The 24,021-nt window shown below is 35.0% G+C and overlaps 2 protein-coding genes across 4 annotated transcripts; one reads left to right on the top strand and one right to left on the bottom strand.

Annotated features, from left to right (window-relative positions):
• The first annotated feature begins 13,003 nt into the window (after positions 1 to 13,003).
• On the top strand, positions 13,004 to 20,864 carry LOC110813012 (phytyl ester synthase 2, chloroplastic-like). 3 transcript variants are annotated; one of them, XM_022039992.2, is made up of 15 exons: positions 13,004 to 13,157; positions 13,341 to 13,803; positions 14,200 to 14,251; positions 14,463 to 14,518; positions 14,604 to 14,762; positions 15,036 to 15,140; positions 16,629 to 16,735; positions 16,950 to 17,071; positions 17,683 to 17,791; positions 18,197 to 18,327; positions 18,520 to 18,889; positions 19,098 to 19,211; positions 19,500 to 19,585; positions 19,753 to 19,862; positions 20,319 to 20,864. In XM_022039992.2, the coding sequence occupies exons 2-15, from the start codon at positions 13,389 to 13,391 to the stop codon at positions 20,507 to 20,509; spliced, it is 2,127 nt and encodes a 708-aa protein (XP_021895684.1). In that variant the 5' UTR covers positions 13,004 to 13,157; positions 13,341 to 13,388; the 3' UTR covers positions 20,510 to 20,864. The 3 variants fall into 3 exon arrangements, with proteins under 3 accessions (XP_021895684.1, XP_021895686.1, XP_021895685.1); XM_022039994.2 differs by having other exon boundaries at positions 13,051 to 13,162; XM_022039993.2 differs by having other exon boundaries at positions 13,051 to 13,167.
• A 118-nt stretch (positions 20,865 to 20,982) lies between these two features.
• KNU (C2H2 and C2HC zinc fingers superfamily protein) lies at positions 20,983 to 23,146 on the bottom strand. The gene has a single exon (XM_088215924.1). It carries the CDS (start codon positions 22,918 to 22,920, stop codon positions 22,243 to 22,245), a length of 678 nt encoding a protein of 225 aa, XP_088072050.1. The 5' UTR covers positions 22,921 to 23,146; the 3' UTR covers positions 20,983 to 22,242.
• Positions 23,147 to 24,021: the final 875 nt, after the last annotated feature.

Below are 24,021 nucleotides of genomic sequence, written 5' to 3'. Positions count from 1 at the left end.
TCCAATTGTTTGACTACTTATAGGGTGATAAATTTGAGGAACCAAATTTCTTCTTAAGGGAGAGAGTTATAATACTCATACTCAAAATTTAGCCCGGTATCAAATTTTGGTATAAAAAAAATAAAAAATTATTTTTAAATTAATTTAAACTTAATTTTATTAATTAATTGAAAAATAGGTTAGAGATATAATTAAAAGTAATTTTGGAAGAAAAGGGTGAAAATTTGAATTCGGATGATGTTTTTAAAAGAAAAATTAGAAATAGGGGGTCAAAGTGCAGATAAGAAATGTTCGGTCACGTAAGACTGCCTAGTCAGCAGTCTTGACAAATTAGAGCATGCCACATGGCAAGGCACATTGACGTTGGTGCTACGCGGGCGATCCTTGTGCCCCACGATCTGACGGCCCAGGGTCGATCTTGTGCGCGTGGACGGTCCGAATTTATTTTTTCCTTAAGCACGATCGGACGGCCGAGATCAATTGCGATGGACGGTCCAGATTTATTTTTTCGTTAGGCGCGATAGGATGGACGAGATCAATCGCAATGGACGACTCAAATCAACGCAGGATGGGTATAAATACTTCGCATTGCATGGGAACCCAAACTCTAGCCGCCAGGCCCCCTCCCCCCCGGAGAAGAAGAACTAGGAGCCAGAGAAGGAGGTCGATCACAACTGCCGCTGCACCAGAGCCACCACCGACTGCCGTTACATCGAAGCCACCGCCGGCCACCAAAAAATGTAAAAATTCTCCCTACCCGCTCGAAATTTAATTATGACAATCCATGTGGCCAAATCGGAGCAAGAGGGACGACAGTGAGTCGAAAATCACGGGCAAAGCTTGATAGAGCTGCTGCGGCCAAAACCAAAATCCCTGCAATGAGCCCATTCTCGATTTGTGTTTCACGTAATTTCTTGATCATTGTGTTCACCATCTTTTTCTGTGCAGATTAGTCGAAAAAGAAACTCCAGCCACAAAGGAGGACTGGCGGAGCCGCCGTACCCAGTGACTCCCCGCTGGTAGGTTCGGTGTTTTTAATGATTTTCGGGCCAATTGAGACCCCCTAACATATTTTTCTGCATTGATACATATAAAGTCAGCCAAAACTAGCATGGTCGAGGTGGATCGCCACCATGGGCAGTGGAGCTCGTGCCAGAGCACGACATCACCGGCATGTCGGAATCCTAAGTTTGGCCGAAAAGAGTTTTGGACACCGATTTTAGATTTTTGAGATGTTTGTAGGTACGTGACGAGTGTTTTGAATTTCGTATGAAAAATTCAGGGAGCTCGGTACCCGTTCGGAGGTGTGGTAAACAACGCGACGTCTTAAAACACCAATTCAGGTAAGGATCCGTCACCCTATTCTCCGTTACGGTAAATTAGAGCTTAACAATGTATAATTTTATATTTTGTGAAAAATTAAAAAATCATAAAAATAGTTACAGGTTACTAGTAAAGTCAGAACCGGTTAGTTCATAATTGTCTTAATTTCCTGTTTATTTTCTTATATTGTCCTTGTAACACCCAAATGAAAATAAATATTTTATTTATTTATTTTCATTTTTTTTTATTTATTTAGATTTTTATTTAATTTAATTTAATTTAATTCAATGACAATAAAAATCATTATAATGATAAAATTGGGTAAAAATATTATTTGGATTTAATTGAAATTGATTTTGGGAAAAATGGGTGAAAATTTGGATTCTGGGGGTATTTTTGAAAAAAAAAATCAGAAACCGGGGGTCAAAACGTAATTTAGAAAAGTTGTGCCACGTTAGCAGCCACGTCAGCGGTCCGGTCAGCAGCCCCGGCCAACCAGAACGCGCCGCGTGGAAAGGACACGCTGACCAAGGGACGGGCCATGGGGGCGATCCGCGTGCGCGCGATCGGACAGCCCAGATCCGTTCCCCCGCGCACGGACGGCCCAGATTCACGTGCACGGACGGCCCAGATTCAATCAGGCACGGACGGCCCAGATTGCATCGCGATGAACGGCCCAGATTTAATCCCAATTAAATCGTGATCGAACGACTCAGATTCAATCTTGATGGACGGTCAAGATTAAAAGGCAAAGGGATAAATACCCCCACCCACACCTGACCAAAGAAACCCTAGCCACCAGTGCTCACCGGAGAAGAAGAACCAGACGCCGGAGGAGCCAGCCGCCGCCACCCGCCGCGCACTGGGGAAGTTTTCGACCGCTGATAGAGGTAATTTTTCTCCCCCTTGCTCGTTTTTCGACGCTGAGTCCGCCTATGGCCAAACTGGAGCCAAACCACCAGCCAAATGGCCGAAAAACTCAGCCGAAACCCAGCGGGGACGCTGCGCCCCTCCTCGATTTTTGCCTCCGATGAGGCCATTCCCGGCCTCCGTTTGATGCAAATTTTATACCACTGTGATCACTGTTCTTTTCTCTACAGGTTGATCGGAGCCAAACATCAAAACGCGACTCACGCCGGAGGAGCTGCCGTACCCGAGAGCAACGTCGCCGGTAAGTTTCGGTTTTTCATAATTTTTTGGCCCACCGAGGGCCCTAGGGTTGTTCTATCGCAGGGACCGATGCAAGCGTGGCTGAATTCGGCCGAAAACGGCCAACCCGAGGCGAATCACCGTCGCAAGCGGCGGCGCCGTCGCCAGAGCACGGTGGAGCCGCCGTGCCGGAATTGTGATATTGGCCGAAAGGGGCCCTAGGTCTAATTTGGGATTTTTTGGGACACGTGCAGGGACTAGTAGTGCATTTTAGCTCCCCGAAAAAAATTCAGGGAAAATTAGCGACAGCCTGTAGGCGCACTGTAGAGCTGTATTCAGACCCCGAAACAAGTAAGGACCCCTCACTCTATTTCCTATCACGGTATTAAAGTTCAATAAATGATAAAACGATATTTCATGAATCAATAGATGTGTGAAATTGTTTAAGGTCGCTAATGGAGCCCGAGTCTGGTGTATTTATCGGTCAGTTGTTGTTTGTTCTATTTCACAGTTCTAAATGCAGTATGATGTATGGTATTTTCATTTCATAGTTTCATGTGCATATATCACTGTTCTATTGACTATGGGTTGAATGACTGAGAACCTGATGTTGTATGTTGTTTTGTTTGGCATAAATTACTGGTTTACATGTTGTGTGTGTTTGGTTGATTGAGACCAAGAAAAAGGTCAAAAAGGTTATGTGAATTGATAGTGGATAATGTGGATAACCTGACTAGATATCTTGGGAGATGGTGGACGGACCGGGTCCGTGGGGAACCCTACCGGGAATGTAGCCTCTCATACCGGACGGGGTATGGAGACCCTATGTGTTTCGGCGCCCATACCGGACGGGGTATTGAGGTTCGTGGTTTTGGCGCTCATACCGGACAGGGTATGGGGACGGCCCTGGAATCAGGTTGTGAATGTTAAGGGTTCACGGGTAGCGGGACCCCTATGGATCCCCATGGATACTAGTAGGCTGGTAAATGAGGAAAATATGTTGTGTAATGATTGAAATTCAAAGGTGTGGTAAGTATTATGTTATACAGTTCATATGATTTCATGATGATGATAATGTTATTGCTTTCGTATGTTGTTTTATGGATCTCACCGAGGTAAGTGGACAGTAAAGGATTTTATTATTGATAAAAGAATTTGTTATAAATTATACTCAATTGGTCTTTTTGTGTTTTCTACCCACCTTTACCTCCGTGGCGGTGAGATAGTGTGATGTCTTTACTGGGCTGGTGTAGCTCATTCCTTATTTAACCATTTCAGATCAGGAAGACATTGTTCCCGAGCCCGTTCCGCAGGAAGACGGCGAAGGGGACGCCTAAAGACTCCGTAGTTATATTTATAGTTTTTGTTTTCGAGTTTCTCTTTTAGTCAGTTTGTTCTTTTATACTTTGAGCACGTTTTTGGTTTTAGTGTTAGGGATGTTAATCAAAATTTTTATTACGCTTCCGCATTTGACATTTTTAATACACATATTTCATTCTAAATTTCCGGGGCCGTTACAGTCTTACTTGCTTGATTTTCGTATAGTACATGTTTTTAATTTATAGTTCAATAGTCTTTTTAACTTATCTGGTTATTTTGGTTATATACCGTCAACATGAATGTAGTTTAATTAATTCGTGAATGTGATATGAGATATTGGTATGCGTTTGTTGGTTATTTGTTGATAAAAATCTGTATGTGAAAGACTTGTTGGTTACCCAGGGAAAGGGCGGACATGTCCGGTACATAGGAAATCCTACTGTGAATGTTACCTCAGTTGGACAAGGTTGGGAAGTCCCTTACTGGAAAGGTTTGAGAGACATGGTTTACCCTCATATCGGATGGAATATCGAGGCGATGGAATATTTGACGCCCATTATTGGACGGGGTATGAGGATGACCGGTCAATTATAAAATTAGATATTGGGTTCATGAGTAGGGGGACATCCCCATAGACTCCCAGGGGTACCAGTAAGTAGGTAAGAAAGAAAAGTTATTCTCTTATTCTTCTATGAGTGAAAGTAAAAAGTTGTATGAATATGGATCTTCATAGATTGTTTTTGAAAAACTTGTTACGGTTAGTATCAAACAAATGTTTTCAAATTTAAAGGTATTTAAATAAAGTAAAGGCTCCATTAGTTATTATTATTATTTTTTTACCAATCTTCAGTTTTTCGTATCTGTGATTAGTGTGATATGCTTACTGGGTTTGTGTAGTTCACCCTTTCATTAACCATTTTAGATCAAGAGGAATAGAATCCAGATCCTGACGAACAAGAGAGTTGTAAGTAGTTCACCACCCGAACTTCCTTCAAGTGTTACTGAAGGTTGTCTTAAGGTACTTTTGTATTCACTCTTCTTTTTATTTCTTTAATTATCGTTTGTCTTTCAGAAGGGACATTTCTGTAAGACTATTGGAAATTCTAAATTATGGTGTAAGGAATATAAACTTTAACTCTATTAATTATTTTTGCATTTAATTTTATGAATTCATTTTCTTTTAAGATTTCGGTTCACTATATGGGTACCCTGGAAAAGAGTGGACAGACCTGGTACATAAGAAACTCTATTGTAGACATTACCTCAGTCGGACGGGACTGAGAAGTCCCATACCGAAAAGGTTTGAAAGACATGTTTCACCCTCATACCGGACGAGATATCGAGGCGATGGTGTGTTTGGCGCCTATTACTAGAGGGGATATGGGGATGGTCGAGATAACTGACAAATCTAGATATTGAGTTCACGAGTAGGAGAATATCCCTATGGACCTCCAGGGGTTCCAATAAGTAGGTTAAAAGGAGAATTGCTAATCTTGTTCACTTATACATGAAATTATAATGTTATTTGAGTATTTGTCTTTATAGGTTGATTTTGAAAAACTCGCAACAGTAAGTATGGAATAAATGGTTTTCTTTATGTTAGACGAATTTACTTAAATAAAGGGCTCCATTAGTTGTTTTATGATTTTTACCAACCTTCAATTTTCCATATCAGTAATTAGCGTGATATTCTTACTGAACTAATATAGCTCACCATTTTATTAACCATTTCAAATCAAAAAAATCAATATCTAAATCCTGATCAGCAGGAGGGTTACGAGTAAATTACTTCCTGGACCCCATCAAGTGCTAGTGGAGATTAACCCCTATGATATTTATTTACTTGTTTTAATCATTTATTCGTTTCTTTACGGATCGCTGTAGAATGAACATTTTTGAAATCCTATTAGGTGTTCTAATTTATTGTGTAAAGAATATAAACCATAATATTATTGTTTGCTTTCACATTTAAAATACAAATTTATTTCTTTTAAGTTCTGGATATTTACATTTAGAATCTAATTTTTTCAAAATGAATCATATTTATCACAGTTAGAAATTTTTTTATGTCATAACATAATTGATAATATATCAAACTATATCTAGATTTAAAATGTAATCTAATTAATATTATTGACTTTTAGAATTCAAATGTTCTTAAAATGATTCATATTTATCACGAGTAAGAAATTTTTTATATTATAATATAATTGACTATAATATTTGATTTTTTTTCCTTTTATTATGCCAATGAAGCCTATATTTATTTTTGTCTTATAAGTAAAACAGCATTTTACATTTTTTTATGACTCTTCTATCATTTTCACTATTGTTCCTCATGTTACTAGTTAACTTACATGATTTTGTTAATAAAACTGTAAAGATTTTAGAAATAAAAATACAAAAAATTAAATGTACGAGGCAAATTGCCTTAGTTTTTCTTAAGAATAATAGCTTGTATTATTATTATTTATTTAAATTTATTAATAATCAATCATCTTTAACTATTTCAGTTATAGAAATAATGAACTATAAACTTATGAAGAACCCTTAAAGTAATTGCCATATATGTTTGTTCAAATTTGTAATAGAATAGAATTTTCAATATTGGATTTCTATAATCCTTAATTTCATTTAAAGCAAGTGTATATACATCAAAAAACTTCTTGCATTATTTCAACATTGACAAAATTTCACATCATATACTATTTCAGTATTTGTATTATAATTTTTGTAAAATGTTGGTAGAAATGATTGTTTAGTGAATTTGGGTATCAATGAATACATACACCTAACATGTAAATATAATGGTTTGAATAAAAACAAACTCAATGGGCGAATTATTGTAACGACCCCGGAAATTAAATGAAGATGTATGTATTAAAAATCTTAAATGCGGAAGTGTAATAAAAATTTTGATTAACATCTCTTACACAATAACCAAAAACGTACTCAAAACATGAAAGAATAAGCTAATTAAAAGAGATACTCGAAATAAAAACTATAAATAGAACTATAAAGTCTTTAGGCGTCTAACTCGCCGTCTTCCTGCGGAACGGGCTCGGGAATCCCGTCTTCCTGATCTGAAATGGTTAAGTAAGGAATGAGCTATACTAGCCCAGTAAAGACATCACACTATCTCACTGCCACAGAAGTAAAGGTCGGTAGAAAATAAAAACGACTAATAGAGCATAATTTATAACAAACTTATTTATTAACATAAAAACCTTTACTGTCCACTTACCTCGGTGAGATTCATGAAAATAACATATGAAAACAATAACATTATAACCATTATAGAATCATATCGACTTTGTAACAGAACACATGTCATACTTTTGCACTTCAATAATCAGACAACAAATTTCCTCTTTTACTAGCCTACTAGTATCCATGGGGATCCATAGGGGGTCCCCGCTACACGTGAATCATTAACATTAATAACCTGATTCCAGGGCCGTCTCCATACCCCGTCCGGTATGGGCATCAAAACCATAAACCTCAATACCCCGTCCGATATGAGGGTGAAACGAGCCGTCCCCATACCCCGTCCGGTATGGGTGCCAAAACGCACAAGGTCTCCATACCCCGTCAGGTATGAGAGACCACGTTCCCGATAGAGTTCCCTACCGATCCGGTCCGTCCACCATCTCACAAGATATCTAGTTAGGCTATCCACATTATCCATTTATCAATTTACATAACCTTTTTGCCCTTTTCCTTGGTCTCAATCATCCAATCATACACAAACATGTAAACTAGTAATTGACACCAAATAAGACAACACAGAATCGGGTTCACCATAATACAAACCATAATAAAAGAAACCATGATTCATGCATACGAGACCATAAAATAATTACATCAAATATCATACTGTATTTAATACTAAAAAATAGATTAAACAACAACTGACCAACAATGTATCAGATTCGGGCTCCATTGGCAACCTCAATCAATTATACATATCTATAAAGTCACAAAATACCGTTTAATTATTTATTAAGCTTTAATACCGTGATAGGAGGTAGGGTGAGAGATCCTTACTTGTTTCGGGGTCTGAAATCGGCTCTACAGTGCGCCTACGGGCTGTCCCTAAATTCCCTGAATTTTTTTCGAAAAATTGAAACGCACTACCGGTACCTGTACGTGTCTTAAAAAATCCCAGATCAGACCTAAGGCCCCTTTCGGCTAATATCGAAATTCTGGCACGGCGGCTCTGCTGTGCTCCGGCGACGGCACCGCCGCCTGCAGCGGCGATCTGCCTCGAGTTGGCCATTTTTTTGCCATTTTTAGCCAAATTCGACCAAACTTGCATTGGTCCCTGCGATAAAACAACCCTAGGGCCCTCAGTGGGCCAAAAAATCACGAAAAATCGAGACTTACCGGCGACGGTGCTCTCAGGTGCGACGGCTTCTCCGGCACGAGTCGCGTTTTGATGTTTTGCTCCAGTCAGCCTGTAGAGAAAAGGACGGTGATCACAGTGGTATAAAAATTGTATCAAATGGAGACTGGGAAGGGCCTCATCGGAGGCAAAAACATATGGAAGTCGCAACGGCGCTGCTGGACTTCAGCAGTGTTTTCTGGCCGATTGGCCGGTAGTTTGGCTCCGATTTGGCCATAGGCGGATTCAGTATCGAAAAACGAGCCAAGGGGGGAAATTTATCTCGTTTGGCGGTCGAAAAATTTTCTGGTGCGGCAGCTGGTGGCGGCGGCCGGCTCCTCCGGCATCTGGTTCTTCTTCTCCGGGGAGGCACTGGCGGCTAGGGTTTGTGGTCGGGTGTGGGTGAGGTTATTTATACCATTCCCCTTTTAATCTCAACCGTCCATCAAGATTTAATATGGACCGTCCGATCACAATTTATTTGGGATTAAATCTGGGCCGTCCATCGCAATGTGATATGGGCCGTCCGTGCCTGATTGAATATGGGCCGTCCGTGCTCGCGTGAACGGATCTGGGCCATCCGATCGCGCGCACATGGATCGCCCACGTGGCCCCATCCCGCGTCAACGTTCCTTGCCACGTGGCGTGTCCTGGTTGGCCGGGACTGCTGACGTGGCTGCTGACGTGGCACAACTTTTTTAAACCCCCGGTTTCTGATTTTCTTTTCAAAAATACCCTCAGAATTCAAATTTTCATCCCTTTTCCCCAAAATCAATTTCAATTAAATCCAAAAATAATTTTATCCTATTTTATCATTATCATTATTTTTATTTTCATTAAATTAAATTAAAACCTTATAAATTAAATATATACAAAATTAAACTAAAATTCTAATATAAATTAAAATAAATTAAAAAATAATAATAATAATTTTTTGGGTGTTACAATTATAGTTTGAAAGAAATTAATGGAAAAAAGCTAAAATATGATATTTGAATGAAAAGAAATATAAATGTATTTAAGGAAGATGAAATAAAAAAAAATAAACAAGAATGAAACGGATTATAAGATTAAAGGGGAAATTTTATAAACTGAGAAAATTAAGAGAAAATACCGGTAAATTTTTTTTAAAAAAAAAAACAGTAATGTTATATTTAAGAAAGAATAGAAAGAAAAGGAAATATATGGTCGAATAGAAAATCGATAAACAACTAAAGAAATTATAAAAAGATCTCTTTATTCAAAGGAAAAAGAGGAAAAAAAGAATAAGAACAAAAACATATGTGATTAAAATAAACCGGAATCAAGTAAATACATGTATTAAAAATGAAAGTGTGGGAGAGACTGAAACTCATTCACAATTTTGAAAAATAGAAAAAAAAAATTTGTATTTACATCAAACGATGTTAGGGTTTGAAACAGAGGAAGAGCAATCTTGATATTTAATTTTTGTAAGTTACTTTCATGATTAGGAATTTTACCTGAAATATTTGTGCTTATTTGTCAAGTATTTAATTTCTTTACATAATTATGTTTGATAATATCTAGTACCAAGAGCATAGTGCTTATTAAGAAAGAAATGTAGAAAGAACTGGTCCTCTAATACCGTAAAACATGTTATTCTTAACTCCTATTCATTCTCATACTCTTTACAAATAATACAGACAAATGATGTCAATTCACATGGTTGGACGTGGTTGATTACTTTTGATAAAGCTCTTAGAATTACACTTTCAAATTATTTATTAGCTTAACAAAATATTGATTCTTCCTTTATCTTATAAAAGATGTTGAACGTTACAAAGTTGATAGTTAGTTTTTTAGGAAGAATGCAATATCATTATAAATCATCAATAAAAATTTTCCAACTTATATTCTTATTTAATCACAATATATATATATATATATAGTATAAGAAGAATGATAGCTTTTTGATGCCTTGCAATCTCCTATCATATATTTGACTGTATCTCTTATATATATCAGTCATATATTCTATATTAAATGTACTTATATGTAATTAGCTTACATTCTTGCGCAGCTAAAATAATGTCTTATTCTCCATCAAGCACCCAACTTGTTCAATAGAGAATGAAATTGGTCATAACCTAAAACTTTAATAAAATTATTTAGTAGTTGAAGAGTCGTAAGTCATGCAACGTTATACTAAGACTATAAACATTCTTAAAGAAAATGATAACTAGTTTAATGCACTTTTATGTTTATGATGCGTAGGCTTCATAACAACAATGTAGCGTAGCCTTGTATAATTGTAGAGAGCTTAACATCTCATGTAAGGTATACGGTTGGTTAGTAGGGTGGAAAGATGATGGTTAGAGTTGTCAGTTTCATGCATGGATATCAAGAATGACCAACTTGTTTAATAAAAAATTAAATTTATCACAACCCAAATCTTGGTAAAGACCAAGATGAGAGAGAGGTAGGAACATGAGAAATAGTATGATTCTTGAATAAAATGATAATTAATTTCATGTGTTTTATATGTTCATAAACGATGAGATTATCAAAAGAATCTTTGTAATATATAAACTATCTCAATTATGGTGTGGGAATGGGAGATGATAGTAGGGTAAAGGGGTAAAAGAATGAAGAGATATCTTTATTGCTATAGCCATTTTATTGTCATCCTTAATTAATAAATTGCATGTTTAATTTGGTAATTATATGAAAATTTTATATGAAACTGAGCACTAGTCGATCCAGTAACTAAAAAAAAATTCTTGAAGTAGAAACGAAACATTCATATATTTTTTAGTTGGTTACTGATCAACATGTACTCTTTACGAATTAGTAATTACATAAAAATTGTATATGGAATTGAACATTGGTCAACTCATTAATTAACCAAAAAAACTCTTGAAGAAGAAATGACACCTTCATATATTTATTAATTAATTATTGATCGACCTATACTCTTCACCAGCTAATAATTACATAAAAATTATACATAGAACTAAGTACTGGCTGAATCAGTAATTTACCAAAAAAAACTCTTGAAGAAGAAAAGACACATTCATATATTTCTTGGTTAATTGTCGGTCTGTATTCTTCACCAATTAGTAATTATATAAAAATTATATATGGAACTGAGTACTGGTTGAATAAGTAATTTAGTAAAAAAATTCTTGAAGTAGAAACGATACCTTCATATATTTCTTGGTTAATTACTAATCGACATGTATTCTTCGCAAATTAATAATTATATGAAAATTATATATAGAACTAAGTATTGGTCGAATCAGTAATTTACCAAAAAACACTCTTGAAGAATAAATGATACCTTCGTACATTTCTTGGTTAATTACTATCGACCTGTACTTTTTACCATTTAGCTATATTTTGTTTGAATATAAAATGTAATCTTAAGAGTATTTATAGTGCTTGTAAAGATCCTTCATAACTGATAATATATCAAACTGTATTGAGATTTGAAATATAATCTACTAATAAAAGGTAATCTAATTTATATTTTTTATTTTTAGAATTCAAATATTCTCAAATGAACCATATCTATCATGATTAGTAAAATTTTTTATATCATAATATAATGGGCTATAATATTTAATTTTTTTCCGTCTTGTAAGTTGACCTAATATTACACCGATTAAGCATATATTTTATTTTGTCTTATAAGTAAAACAGTATTTTACAATTTTACGACTCTTATGATCATTGAACCTCAAGAAAGTAATTGCCATATATTTGTTCAAAATTTGTGTGGAATTGAATTTTCAATATTGGATTTCTTGCAATATACTTAATTTCTTTCCAAACTGCCTGCATTATTTCAATATTGACAATTTCAGGTCATATATTATTTCAGTGTTTTATTATAATTTTGGTAAAATGTTGGTAGAAATGATTGTTTGTGAATTTGGGTATCAATAAATACATGTAAATATAATGGTTTGAATAAAAACAAACTCAATGGGCGAAAATTATAATTTGAAGGTAACAGCTTATAACGTAACTGAAAATCTAGAATTTATTTTTTAGTTGACGGACAGTTGATCGGCTTGTAATGTTTGATCAAGTGCAATTAAGAATTTAATTTATTAATCTGTTGATATGATTGTGATAACCAAAAATAATTAAAAATTTTTTAATTAAAATAGTTTTAATAATCAAAATTTTGATATAACCTTTTTTTTTAATTAAAAACAAAAACAAAAACAAACACAAACAAAGTAAGCACCTCAATAGAGGGGCTAGAAAGTGACTGCTCAAATCACATAAATTAAGTCATTCATGTGGATTTTATAATCTTAGTAGGATTCAGAAATTCTACCAATTACTAGGTGAAAATAATTTTGTCGTTTTTAATAAATATTAATATTATTTAGACTCTAAAATTAAATTTAATTATTTATAAACCAAATCCTCTAAAACTTATTATTTTTTAAAAAATAATATCAACTAATTATTATAATTTTGAAAATATATAGAAAATAAACTATTTAATTTCTGTCATTTTCTTAAACAATTACAATTATATAAAAAATTATTAATTGAAGAAATTTTATAAATTCAAAAACTTAATTAAAAAATTGAATTTAATTCATTTCTTGAAAATTTTAAATATTATTATTTATTTTAAATTAGATTATACAAATTTTAATTCATTAATTTATGTCGAATTTAGATCATCATCATCGACTGGTTGATTAATATTGGGGCACATGGGAACTTGTGCAGCTGCCTAGTATGGAATAAAAATTTCCCCTTTCCTATTTTAAGGAAAACAAACATGACCAGCAGCAGTCAGCCGTTGGTCCGCTTTCCTATTTTCTCTTTTTATTATTTATTTTGTTTTGTATTATATGAAGATTTTTTCTTTATTTTAATTTTTTATTAATTTCCTTTTTATTTTCTTACGACTGCGTAAGGATCAGTAACCAGACGAGACGCCTTGAATCTCTCTCGAAGGAGCCAGTGAAGGCGAAGCTTCTTACAGTGACTTGTATAGTAGTGTATTATTATATATGGCAAATTATCATGTGTAATAACATGTATATGCATGTATATATATAGACTCCTTAGCTGTGTTCTGCAGAAGTGTATATTATTATATATGGCAAATTATTTTGTGTAATGAAGTCATATCATATATATATATGTATGACTCCTTAGCTGTTTTCTGCAGACGTTACCTGTTTGACTTCGTTCGGGTAGAGAGAAGCTCTCAGATTCGATGGCGGCAGTTGGAGGATCAGCTTCACTTATCGGTTTCCTGTCTGCCTTTCGGCCGGACTTAACGACTTCATCTCAAGCAAGAGCTGGACAGAACCCGATTCAGTCGAGATGGACTCGCCGGTCGACGGTGACCTCGTGCGTTCAGGTGTCGACGACGAGTAAGGCGGAGGCAAGGTTCGATGAGAACGGGATGTTCAGGAGGAAGGAGAAGGGAAACGAAGAGGCTGCGAATTTGTACGCGACTGTGTTGACGGAGTCGGAGGAGAAGATGAACCGTGGAGAGAGCTTGAAGGATTATTTTGAGAAGTCAATGGATTTGATTAGATCGGACGGTGGGGGTGGGCCTCGCTGGTTCTCTCCATTGGAGTGTGGGGCACGCGCTCCAGATTCTCCTGTCCTCCTCTTTTTGCCCGGTTGGTTATTGATTTGTTTTATGTGCAATTATTAGTTCTTGTTTAAATTTAAAAAGGGAAATCAATGGTTAAAAGAATTTTTTGAACAAACTATTTCTTCAAAAGCTAGCTGAAATGTACTTTTTGGAGCGTAGGAAATGCAATAATGAGCTTTTTGATTAAAAAAAAAACTCTAATCAACTAGTATAATGATATTTAACCTTCAAGTCCCCTTCAACAAAAATGAATATGAAAATACTTGCAAATTGAAAATGGAGGAACCTTGTCTTTATTACAATCCAAAAGTAATGTAACAGAGTGTTCTTTTCTGTGGCAAACAAAAACAACTAATTGGGTCTCATTAGATCTATTTGAATTTCCCTTTCCAGTTTATTGGTAACAGATGAAATTTTGCAGGGATTGATGGAACGGGACTTGGACTTATAAGGCATCATAAAAAACTAGGGAAGTACGTGTTAATCTTTAAAAGGCTTATACTCTCACTAATCTATCCAGTTTTGAGAAGTTTGTATTTCTGTGGAATTTGTAATGATTTTTTCCTTCGGTTATTTGAGTATCTGGTATCTGGCAACTTGTGAGGATTTTTTTATTTTTTTTTGCGAATTAATGTTCTATCATGGGTTAAGCTTTTTCTGACTTGTTATTGGTTTTGACTGAAGGATTTTTGACATATGGTGCTTGCATATTCCGGTTATGGATCGTTCCCCATATACAGGTGCCTTCTTGTTGATTATTGTGCAGACGAAACTATATACCTGTAAATTGAAATTAATGTCTTCTTCTCATTGTTAATGATTCAGAGCTAGTGAAACTTGTAGAGCGAAGGGTAAGATCAGAGAATTATCACTCTCCAAACAGATCCATATATCTTGTTGGAGAATCTCTTGGCGGGTGCATTGCACTAGATGTTGCTGCACGAAACCCTGATATTGATCTTGTACTAATTTTGGCAAACCCAGGTGAGAAATGAGTTTCCTTTTCTTGATTTTACTATTTGTATTACGATCTGCATGCCATGGGAAGCATTAGCCAATACTTCTCATTTTGTGATACATACGTTGCACGATCATAAAGCATTTGAAATAAGGGAATGATGTAGGAGGTACCATGTATTTGGTGAATGGAAGTGCCACTTGTCAAGCAGAGGTCTTATTAAGATGAAAGAAAAACCTTGCCTTCCCATACTCGTAATAAATGAATTATATTGCTAATTCCAGATGCTCTTTCTGCAGCTACATCTTTTGGAAAGTCAACATTTAAACATCTAAAACCTTTGTTGGAAATCATGCCGGAGCAACTCCCAACCAGCCTCCCATATATGCTAAGCTTAATAACAGGTCTGATTTCTTATATCTTCAGAGTTTGAAGCTTTTAGTAACAAAAAGTTAGGAACTTGCTTCCACTTATAGTAGTGTATCAGGCTGCATATAAACTCCACTGTCATTCTTCTCAAAATATGAGAAGGATTAGTATTTAAGTACCTACAGGTTAAAATATGAACACAAACTGTGTGTACCTTGAGAAGTTTGGAATTCTTTCTAGAATTAGCTAAAGAGGCGGTGGATCTTAAAATTGCCAGCTTTTTAGTCATCAATTATATCCCTTATTATCAAAAGAAAATGTCATTTTCGGTTTCCTTTTGTGAACTTTCTGCAGTTGAATGATCATCAAAGTGCTTGATTATTTGAGTTTGAAGATGAAAAGGGATTACTGAAATAAATTGGGCACTTGGATCCCATATATTCTAAAATTGTTGATCATATTCACGGGTTCAGAGGCTTTTGTTTCTTAATTATACCCAAAATCATCAATGGTAGGCGTGTTTAAGATTTCAAATAAAGATGCTCTTACAGAGTCACCATATGATCTCTCAAGCAGGAAATAAAAGAAAATACTATAGGAAACTAGACTCTAAATATAATGGGATAATGAAAGTCTTAACCGTGATAAAGTTCCTACTGTTGCATAATTTTTTAATTAATCAAGTTTCTGATGTTTCTCTAGTAAGAAATGAAAATACTTGAGTAATTATTTTGCAATCTTCTGCAATATCAGCTTGGATTTTAGTTTCTCTATGACTTACAATTCTGCATAACTTCTGCTTTGAATAATTTGGCACTTTCTTCTGAGCGACAGAGTATCATTATTCTTTCATCTTCCACACTTAAATGGCAATGTAAGTGAATTTAGTGCAAGTGTTTGGGCTGTCAACTTTATTAGTGGCAGTGTCAGGATTTGGTTTGGAGCGGATGTAATAGTCTTAATGAAATAGAATATAGTTGTGGGGGCTTTGGCTTCACAGTGCATTAGATCTTACTTACGTTTTTCTTTGTTTTATCTAGAATACAAAATATTATATATTTTGATCCTATTATTCGTTCTCCTATGTTTGCATCTTACAACTTTTCCTTGCTTCTTTATTTTATTTATAAATAAAATTCAAAACATTTCTTTTGTTATTACAAAAGAAAAATAAAGGAAAAGTACACTATGATATTCAAATAATTTACGTACATAAAATATTGTATAAACAAACATTTAGAAAGGTTTATAATTAAGTGGAGGGGGGATGGAATTGCCACCCTCTCCCTTTGCCACTGAACATGTACTCCTATATCTTCCCAGTACAACACTGCTATGTTAATGCTAAATGACATGCATGGGGGGGATGACTAGTTATTGTTGCTCTCGATTAGCTCTCTATAAATGGGTTCTGGTATTCTCTTTTCATTGTTACTAATTTCCTCAAATAATGTGGAAATGCAGCTTTTGATAGCCACTTAGTAATTCCTCCTGATATCAGCAATTGTATGGATTACATTTAGGTGATCCTTTGAGGATAGTGATGGATAATATGGTGAAAGGACTTTCTGTTCGACAAACAGTTGGAGATCTGTCACAAAACCTTGTTGGAATTTCATCTTACCTCTTTGTAAGTCTTCAAATGTAGAATGTGGGTGAATAACTATTTATGGATGACAATTTACTCAAAATCAAGTCATATAGTCAAAAATCTTCAAGTTTACTGAGCTAGCATATACAGATAGTAGCCACTTATTAGTAGTTACTATTTCTTGTCAAAGTACTTCATAATCATATCGTATTTGACTTGCCGGTAAAGAAAGAATTTATAAGTTACATCACAGGTTCTGGATGGTATATTACCTAGAGAAACACTTCTCTGGAAGCTGCAGATGCTTGAATATGCTTCTTTATCTGCAAATTCGCATCTCCATGCTATAAAAGCTCAAACGCTGATACTTTCCAGGTGCTTCAACATCTGTTTTTTGATGTGATTATTAATCTTACTGATAGCACATTTAGTTTTGGCTGTTACTTTTGCACCTTGATGATTGCTTCTGCAGTAGTAAACACTAGAATCCTGGTGAATATAATTCACATCACAGTAAGTGTTCCTCTACTAGTTGAAATTATAGCAATGGACTCTTTGGTCATTCTGCTTGCATCAATAAAACAAGAGAGAGGGTACTTCTGATCGATATCTATCTGTCTCAAATCACTGATCCAGAACAAATAAATTAATAATCAAGTGATATTATCTTCCCTGATCATGCAGTTCTCGTTCTATAGAGTTGTTGATGGAATTAATTTAATATATTTATGAGGTTTTCCTCATTATCCTTCTTTTCCTCTTCTTCTCTATCGCTAAATTGAAGTTTAGGGCTTTAACAGAAACACTATGTATAAACCGTTCATTAGTGTTACTGTTATCACTAATTAATAAAAACTTTTTCTTTAAGCTCCTTAATCACTCTGTGAAAACCCTGTATTTCATATGTTATGTAGTCCTGCTACTCCATTTATTCCTTATTTTTTTATTAGAATGATCAGTTGAATTTAGTGTTTGTATCTCTCTAGTGGAAAGGATCAGTGGCTGCCAAGTCAGGAAGAAGGGGACAGACTTTCTCGTGTATTGCCTAGATGTGAGATTAGGAGGTTCAATGAAAATGGGCATTTTCTCTTCTTGGTAGGATAATATCTCTCTCCTATCCCAATCTCAGGGGACTTCCTTAAATTTAAATATCCATTCCATGTATTTTCATGTGCATGCACCGATGTGTGATGCTGAATGCATGTGTGCTTGCTGCCTTACCTCCAACTGGTTCAGTGAACAAATAGTTCTTTTTCCTCATTTAATAATTCATTAAATTAAACAACATAGCATGGCGAAAAGGATCTCAAGAAAGAAAAGCAGATAAATAAAATGATAGAGTTAAATATACAGTCTTGTTAAACTTTTGTTATGAGTTCATCTGATGGAGGAAGAAATTTCAGCTGTACGTAGATATATTATTTGCTCAAAATTTCAGCTGTATTGTTGCTCTTGTATCTTAAGAATGTAATAAGATGGTACTTTTCTCTTCTATGGCAGGAGGATGACTTTGATTTGTTAACCATCATCAAGGCTGCTAGCTTTTATCGCCGTGGGAAGTACCATGATTATGTTTCAGATTACATGCCTCCAACCCCTTCTGAATTCAAAAAAATATATGATTCAAACAGGTAACCATCACGCTGGACAATAAACAGATAATATGAATACATATATTGTTGGTAGAGTGTACAACTCTGTGGGGGAAAGGTCATCAGAAATTTGTTTTGGCTCCCATTTGGGCAAAGTTTTATAAGTTCTGTGCCGATAAGTAGAATCACGTTGTACTGAAGTGTTATTGTCTCACATTTGTCATGCTATAGATGGCTGTTTGTTGCTACTAGCCCGGTGATGCTCTCAACTTCGGAGGATGGTGAGGTGGTAAGGGGCCTTGCTGGGATTCCTTCAGAAGGACCAGTGTTATATGTTGGCTATCACATGTTACTTGGACTTGAGTTGGTTCCACTGGTTTCCCAAATTTTGATCGAGAGGAATATCCTTCTGCGAGGCATAGCACATCAACTGATGTTTAAACATACGAAACCTGGAGTTTTACCTGATTTACAATCATATGACAGCTTCAGGTTAATGGGTGCATCTCCCGTGTCTCCTACCACCCTCTACAAATTATTATCATCAAAGTCTCATGTACTTCTCTATCCTGGAGGTGCACGGGAAGCCTTACACAGAAAGGTAACTTCTGTGGAGAATCTGATTCAGATACGCTCACTTATCAAAGATTTGCATTCATTTTTATTTCGGATAAATTTTCGATCGTATAACATTTTATTTTGAAGTTCACGCAATCTGTTCTTGACATTTTATAATGCATGACAAAAACATCCGATCTTCTCAAAATATTGGCACAATTTTGTAAGACATGATTCTATGTACTTTTCAGGGTGAAGAATACAAACTGTTCTGGCCAGAGCAATCTGAGTTTGTTAGGATGGCAGCTAGATTTGGAGCTAAAATTGTACCATTTGGTGTTGTCGGAGAAGATGATTTTGGTGAAGTAAGCAAAACATCCTTTTTATATTTCCCTCCCCTCCCCAGAGATATTTTTTACTTCAGAGCACAGTGTACAAGTATGAATGCAAATGGACAAACATAATCCATAGGTATATATTAGACATATATGCAACATCTATTATAGGAGGGTGGGTGGGAGAACTTTTAACTCTCAAATCCAGAATACAAGAAATTTTACTTTGTCATTAGACTCTGTCTGGCAACTTTTTTCATAATTACATTATTTCATTGCTCATTAGTTTTCAACAGCGTAGATTCTCCTGTTTTGCAGGTAGTTTTTGATTATGACGATCAAATAAAGATTCCCTTCTTGAAGGCTATGATAGAGGAAACAACAAAGGCGGCATCGCACTTGAGGTATTCTTTGAAAGTTTTTATCGAGATCTAATGGATATTCCGCCACATATTTGTCTTAGTAATTTTTGTGCCTATCTATATAGGAAAAATCAAGATTTCTCTACAATACATTGCCATATCCCCTTTATACTTCAAAGTTTATATTTGCCATGATATTCTGATGATAGGACTAATGAAAGGGGTGAAGTAAGAAATCAAGACTTGCACCTTCCGTGGATTCTACCAAAATTTCCAGGCCGGCTTTATTATTATTTTGGGAAAACAATTGAAACAGCAGGTATGATATGGTAATTCAATGGGGCTTATCTTTGACTTAATTTGAAGTGATAACATAGCTGCTATATAAAATAAAATATGTGTTTGCTAACCTGTTTGTTTCCTACTAGTCCTTTCGCTTCCTGCAATTTTATTAGGAGGGAGTCAAATTGAAATTAAGCTATATGTAAACTTGGATCGGAATCGAATAAGTGTTCTAATTTTTGTGTTAGGTCATTACTAGGTATTACTAATTGCATTTATGATTCCAAAGTTCGGTTGAATAGCTCTTTACATACTGAACTGTGCTACAATTAGCTCGAAAGTATGGATTAAGCATAGATCTTCCATATTTTATATTAAAGTGGAAGAAGTGAGAATAAAATACTACACTTGATTCTAACGAGAGATTAGATTATTGACTATATTCTATATTAAAGTTGCTGTAAATGGAGTAACTGCTGTTTAATGTGTGAAGGGAGAAAGCATGAATTGACAGACAGGGAAAAAGCTCAAGAACTGTATTTACAAGTGAAGTCGGAGGTTGAAAATTGTATGGCTTATTTGAAGGAGAAAAGAAGAAGTGATCCGTATAGGAACATATTGCCTCGGTTATTGTATCAGACGACACATGGACTTGCGTCGCAAGTTCCCACCTTCGAGGTTTAATATTTCTCCATGTTCAAATACTTTTATCTCACTCGCAAGAATATCCGGATACAGAAACAGATACAGGGATGTGAAAGACGAAAGGATCATCAGTTGGTAGTTGGTTTACTTAGCTCTACAATACTCAGCTTTGATTGATTGACGCTGCAGATTTTCTAGCATGCAGCAATTGATAGGAGGAACACCATGGTTGATTCTCTGTGAATTATAAGGTATTTATTTTTTATTTTAAAAAAAGTTTTCATTTTTTGGAGCAAATAAAGGCAGGGGGAAACAATCAAATCCCATTTGTATAAGATATTTGATGATTTATAGTGCTTCCTTTATTCATAAATAAGAAATTTAAGTGGCTAAACACTGAAATCAAATCAACAATGTATTACTCTAAATTGTGATGGTGAATATTTTAATCATAAATTTTATAAGTTGATTAATTATACATTGGATATAATGGCTAATAATTATCTCCAATATAAGATGTGTGTGTGTGTATATGTATATTATATAAATACGCCCAAAAAAGCAGGATGTTGGCATGAAAAAATTCGGGTTTATATGAAATGAACTGCCAGTGATCAGCCTCGTTCTTTTCTGTTAAAACGAAGAAAAAGTTCATTCTTTTTGTCTTATTATAGTACCAACAAAAACCTTGCCAAAATCTACCTTCCAGCTGGCAGACAATATATATACACAAATATATATATATAATTACTTTGTAAGCATAAACTAATAAATCAAGAAAAAAAACTTAAACCAAAAGAGAAAAAGGCTTCCAAAATTTCTTACAATAAAAAAAGTGGCAAATGCCTCTGAACGTATATTATTAATAACATTAATTTTTTGCTCTATGATCTTAAATATATATATTGTATGTGTTGTGTGTGTGTGTGTGTGTGTGTATCAAAGTTTTTACAGGAGCCATAATAATTTGTTTAATATTATTAATTAATAAGAGAGGTTATTAAATAAGTCTAGAATTAACTAAGTATTATATATTTGATGAACATATATATATATATGTATCAAAAATATAGATATATGTGTATATATTATAGCATATAGACGTCAGCAGTACTAACAATAAAAGAAGGGAGCGAAAGAGATCAGAGCTGATACAACGAGCTGCATGCATCAACAAAGTCCCTCACCTAATATGTAGGCAGTAGGCTGTACATACCTACTATCTACAAACTATAACTTCATCAACATGATCAGATCCATTCATATATAAACTTCCAACACCATCTACATATATATATATAGATATTGAAGCTTTCAACACCATCTAATTATTATCGTGCATGCTACTCATCTCAATCTCCCATAACAAGCTTATATATACATATCTGGAAACTCAGACCAAAAAAAAAAAAAAAAGAGAACCAAGAACAAGAATAAACTGGAAAATAGAGATCTGGAAAATAAAGATCATTAACATGTACTCATTTCCATAGCTAAAAAGCTCAAGAGATTGCATATTATATTTATATATATATATATGTTATCTGATATATATTATACTAAACAGCTCTAAAACTTAGAAACCCAAACAAGAAAACATTGTAAAACCCTAAAAACTGACTTTCAAGCTCTCATCAACCAGACCCAAATGGTCTCTCTTCTTTTTCTACTTCTACTCCCAAATAGTCATGACCTATATTCCCTTAGAACTCTGAAACAAAAACAAAAACAGAAGATGATAAAAGGAAATTAGAAGGACCAAAAACTCTTGATCATAAACGGAGAGTGAGGTCAACATCAAGACATTCATCTGCAGAAGTAGCAACAAAATCAGATGAAGATAGAGTTTGATGATCATGATCAGGACGAGCAATGGGCCCCACCACTCCATGATGATGAGCATGATGATCACCACCAACAAAACCAAATGGAACCGACCCAGATAGTACTGGAGCTGTGAAGTGCTGCTGATGATGGTGATGATGATGATGATGATGACCGTGACCACCAGCAGCTACCTGATTTGGCTCGAGCCATGTTTCAAGAAAAGGTCCACCCTGGTGCTGCCGCTGCAACTCAAGGCTCACATGGGACGTCGTCGTTTCCACCTCTAACCCTGCCGGTTGCAGAGGATGAGCCGGACGATAATGGTGAGCAAATTGGTTCATGTGGTCAGACAGTGTTGTGGAGCTCGGAGGAATGTTAATGTTCCGGCGAGCGGCGGCTCGCTCCCGCTTATGAGCGTTTTGGTGGCCGCCGAGAGCTTGAGATGTATAAAACTTCCGGGGACAGTAGAGACACTGAAAGAGCCGGTGATGAGTAGACGACGTCGTCGACGACGGCGGACCCATTTGGGATTGTCTTTTTCCTGCTGTGGGGTTGGAAGAGGTGGTGGGTTTGGAACCGGAGTGGTTATGTGCGAGAAAGTTGTACATGGAAGGATCCGCCATTGACGAAGAAAACTAAAGCTTTTTTTGTTGTTTGGAGTAGTCTGCAACGGAATGGGGGAAGAGAAGGAAGAAGCTGAGGAGGTGGAGCAGAGCAGTGAGGGTTTATATGAGGGTTTAAGGTTGTTTTGTTTGTACGTGGAGTCGAGAGTTGCAGGAATATGATTGGTTGAGTGTGAAAAGACTAAAATACCCTCCTCCTTTCCGTTAAGCTAAATGGATATGTTTACATGTGTGTACGGACAGATATGTTTCTTTAAATAAAGAAAAAAAAATCCTTCAATTCTCTTTTTATTTCTAAATATTAATTATTTTCTCGTCATTTATTTATAATTATATATATATATATTTAATTTTCACTTAATATAAAGAAAATTATAAAAATTGCTTTTTAGAAACACAAAAAAAAAAAAAAAAAAAAAAAAAAAATCTTAGTATCGTTTAAGTGAAAATTAATCCAGACATATTTTGAACATTTGAGTAAAAAAAAATATTTGTATAGAGTATAGAATCATCTCTATAAGGGGAAGCGGCCGTGCGAGTGGAGGTGGATGAAAGAATAAGCAAAAATAACATAAACATTGATGAGAATTAATAGAAGAAAAAAGCAAATACATGTCTTGTGTCTGCACGAGGAGTGAATGAACTTATTAACCCTTTGTGACACAAATTAAGGGTTTGTTACTTTCACATTATTGTACGCACTTGTTTTGTATATATTGGTGTATGTATGTATATGTTCTTTATTTGCTATGGATAAAGAGAAAAAGTGCGAGTTTAAGAGATGATGATGATCAAGTAGCTAGTAGTTGAGTGAAAGAGTAATAAGAGAAGAGAGAGATGTGACTTATGAGTAAAGAGTGAAGATTCCTCTAGCTAAGTTAAATATATATATATATACATAAACCAGCTTTAGAAGATACTTTTCCTTAAATGGGTTTACTTATGATGTGCTTTTTTATTTAATCACCTTTTAATTACCTCTAATCATTCCCACTAATAGAAAACAAGTATATATATATATATATATATATATATACACACACATATATAAAAAGAAAGAGAAGACAAGTAATGGAGAAGGTAAATAAACTAGAGATTTAT

Source organism: Carica papaya, chromosome 1, assembly GCF_054855325.1.
Source record: "Carica papaya isolate Zhongbai chromosome 1, ASM5485532v1, whole genome shotgun sequence".
Classification (NCBI taxonomy): domain Eukaryota; kingdom Viridiplantae; phylum Streptophyta; class Magnoliopsida; order Brassicales; family Caricaceae; genus Carica; species Carica papaya.
Note: the sequence above shows the minus strand (reverse complement) of the source record. Positions and strands in the feature narration are given on the sequence as shown.

Bases quoted from the DNA above. Each gene is read 5' to 3' on its own strand.
- KNU (XM_088215924.1), bottom strand. From the start codon at position 22,920: ATGGCGGATCCTTCCATGTACAACTTTCTCGCACATAACCACTCCGGT.
- LOC110813012 (XM_022039992.2), top strand. From the start codon at position 13,389: ATGGCGGCAGTTGGAGGATCAGCTTCACTTATCGGTTTCCTGTCTGCC. The intron at 14,519-14,603 runs GTGCCTTCTTGT...TTAATGATTCAG, and splicing joins GGATCGTTCCCCATATACAG to AGCTAGTGAAACTTGTAGAG. The intron at 19,863-20,318 runs GTATGATATGGT...TAATGTGTGAAG, and splicing joins GAAAACAATTGAAACAGCAG to GGAGAAAGCATGAATTGACA.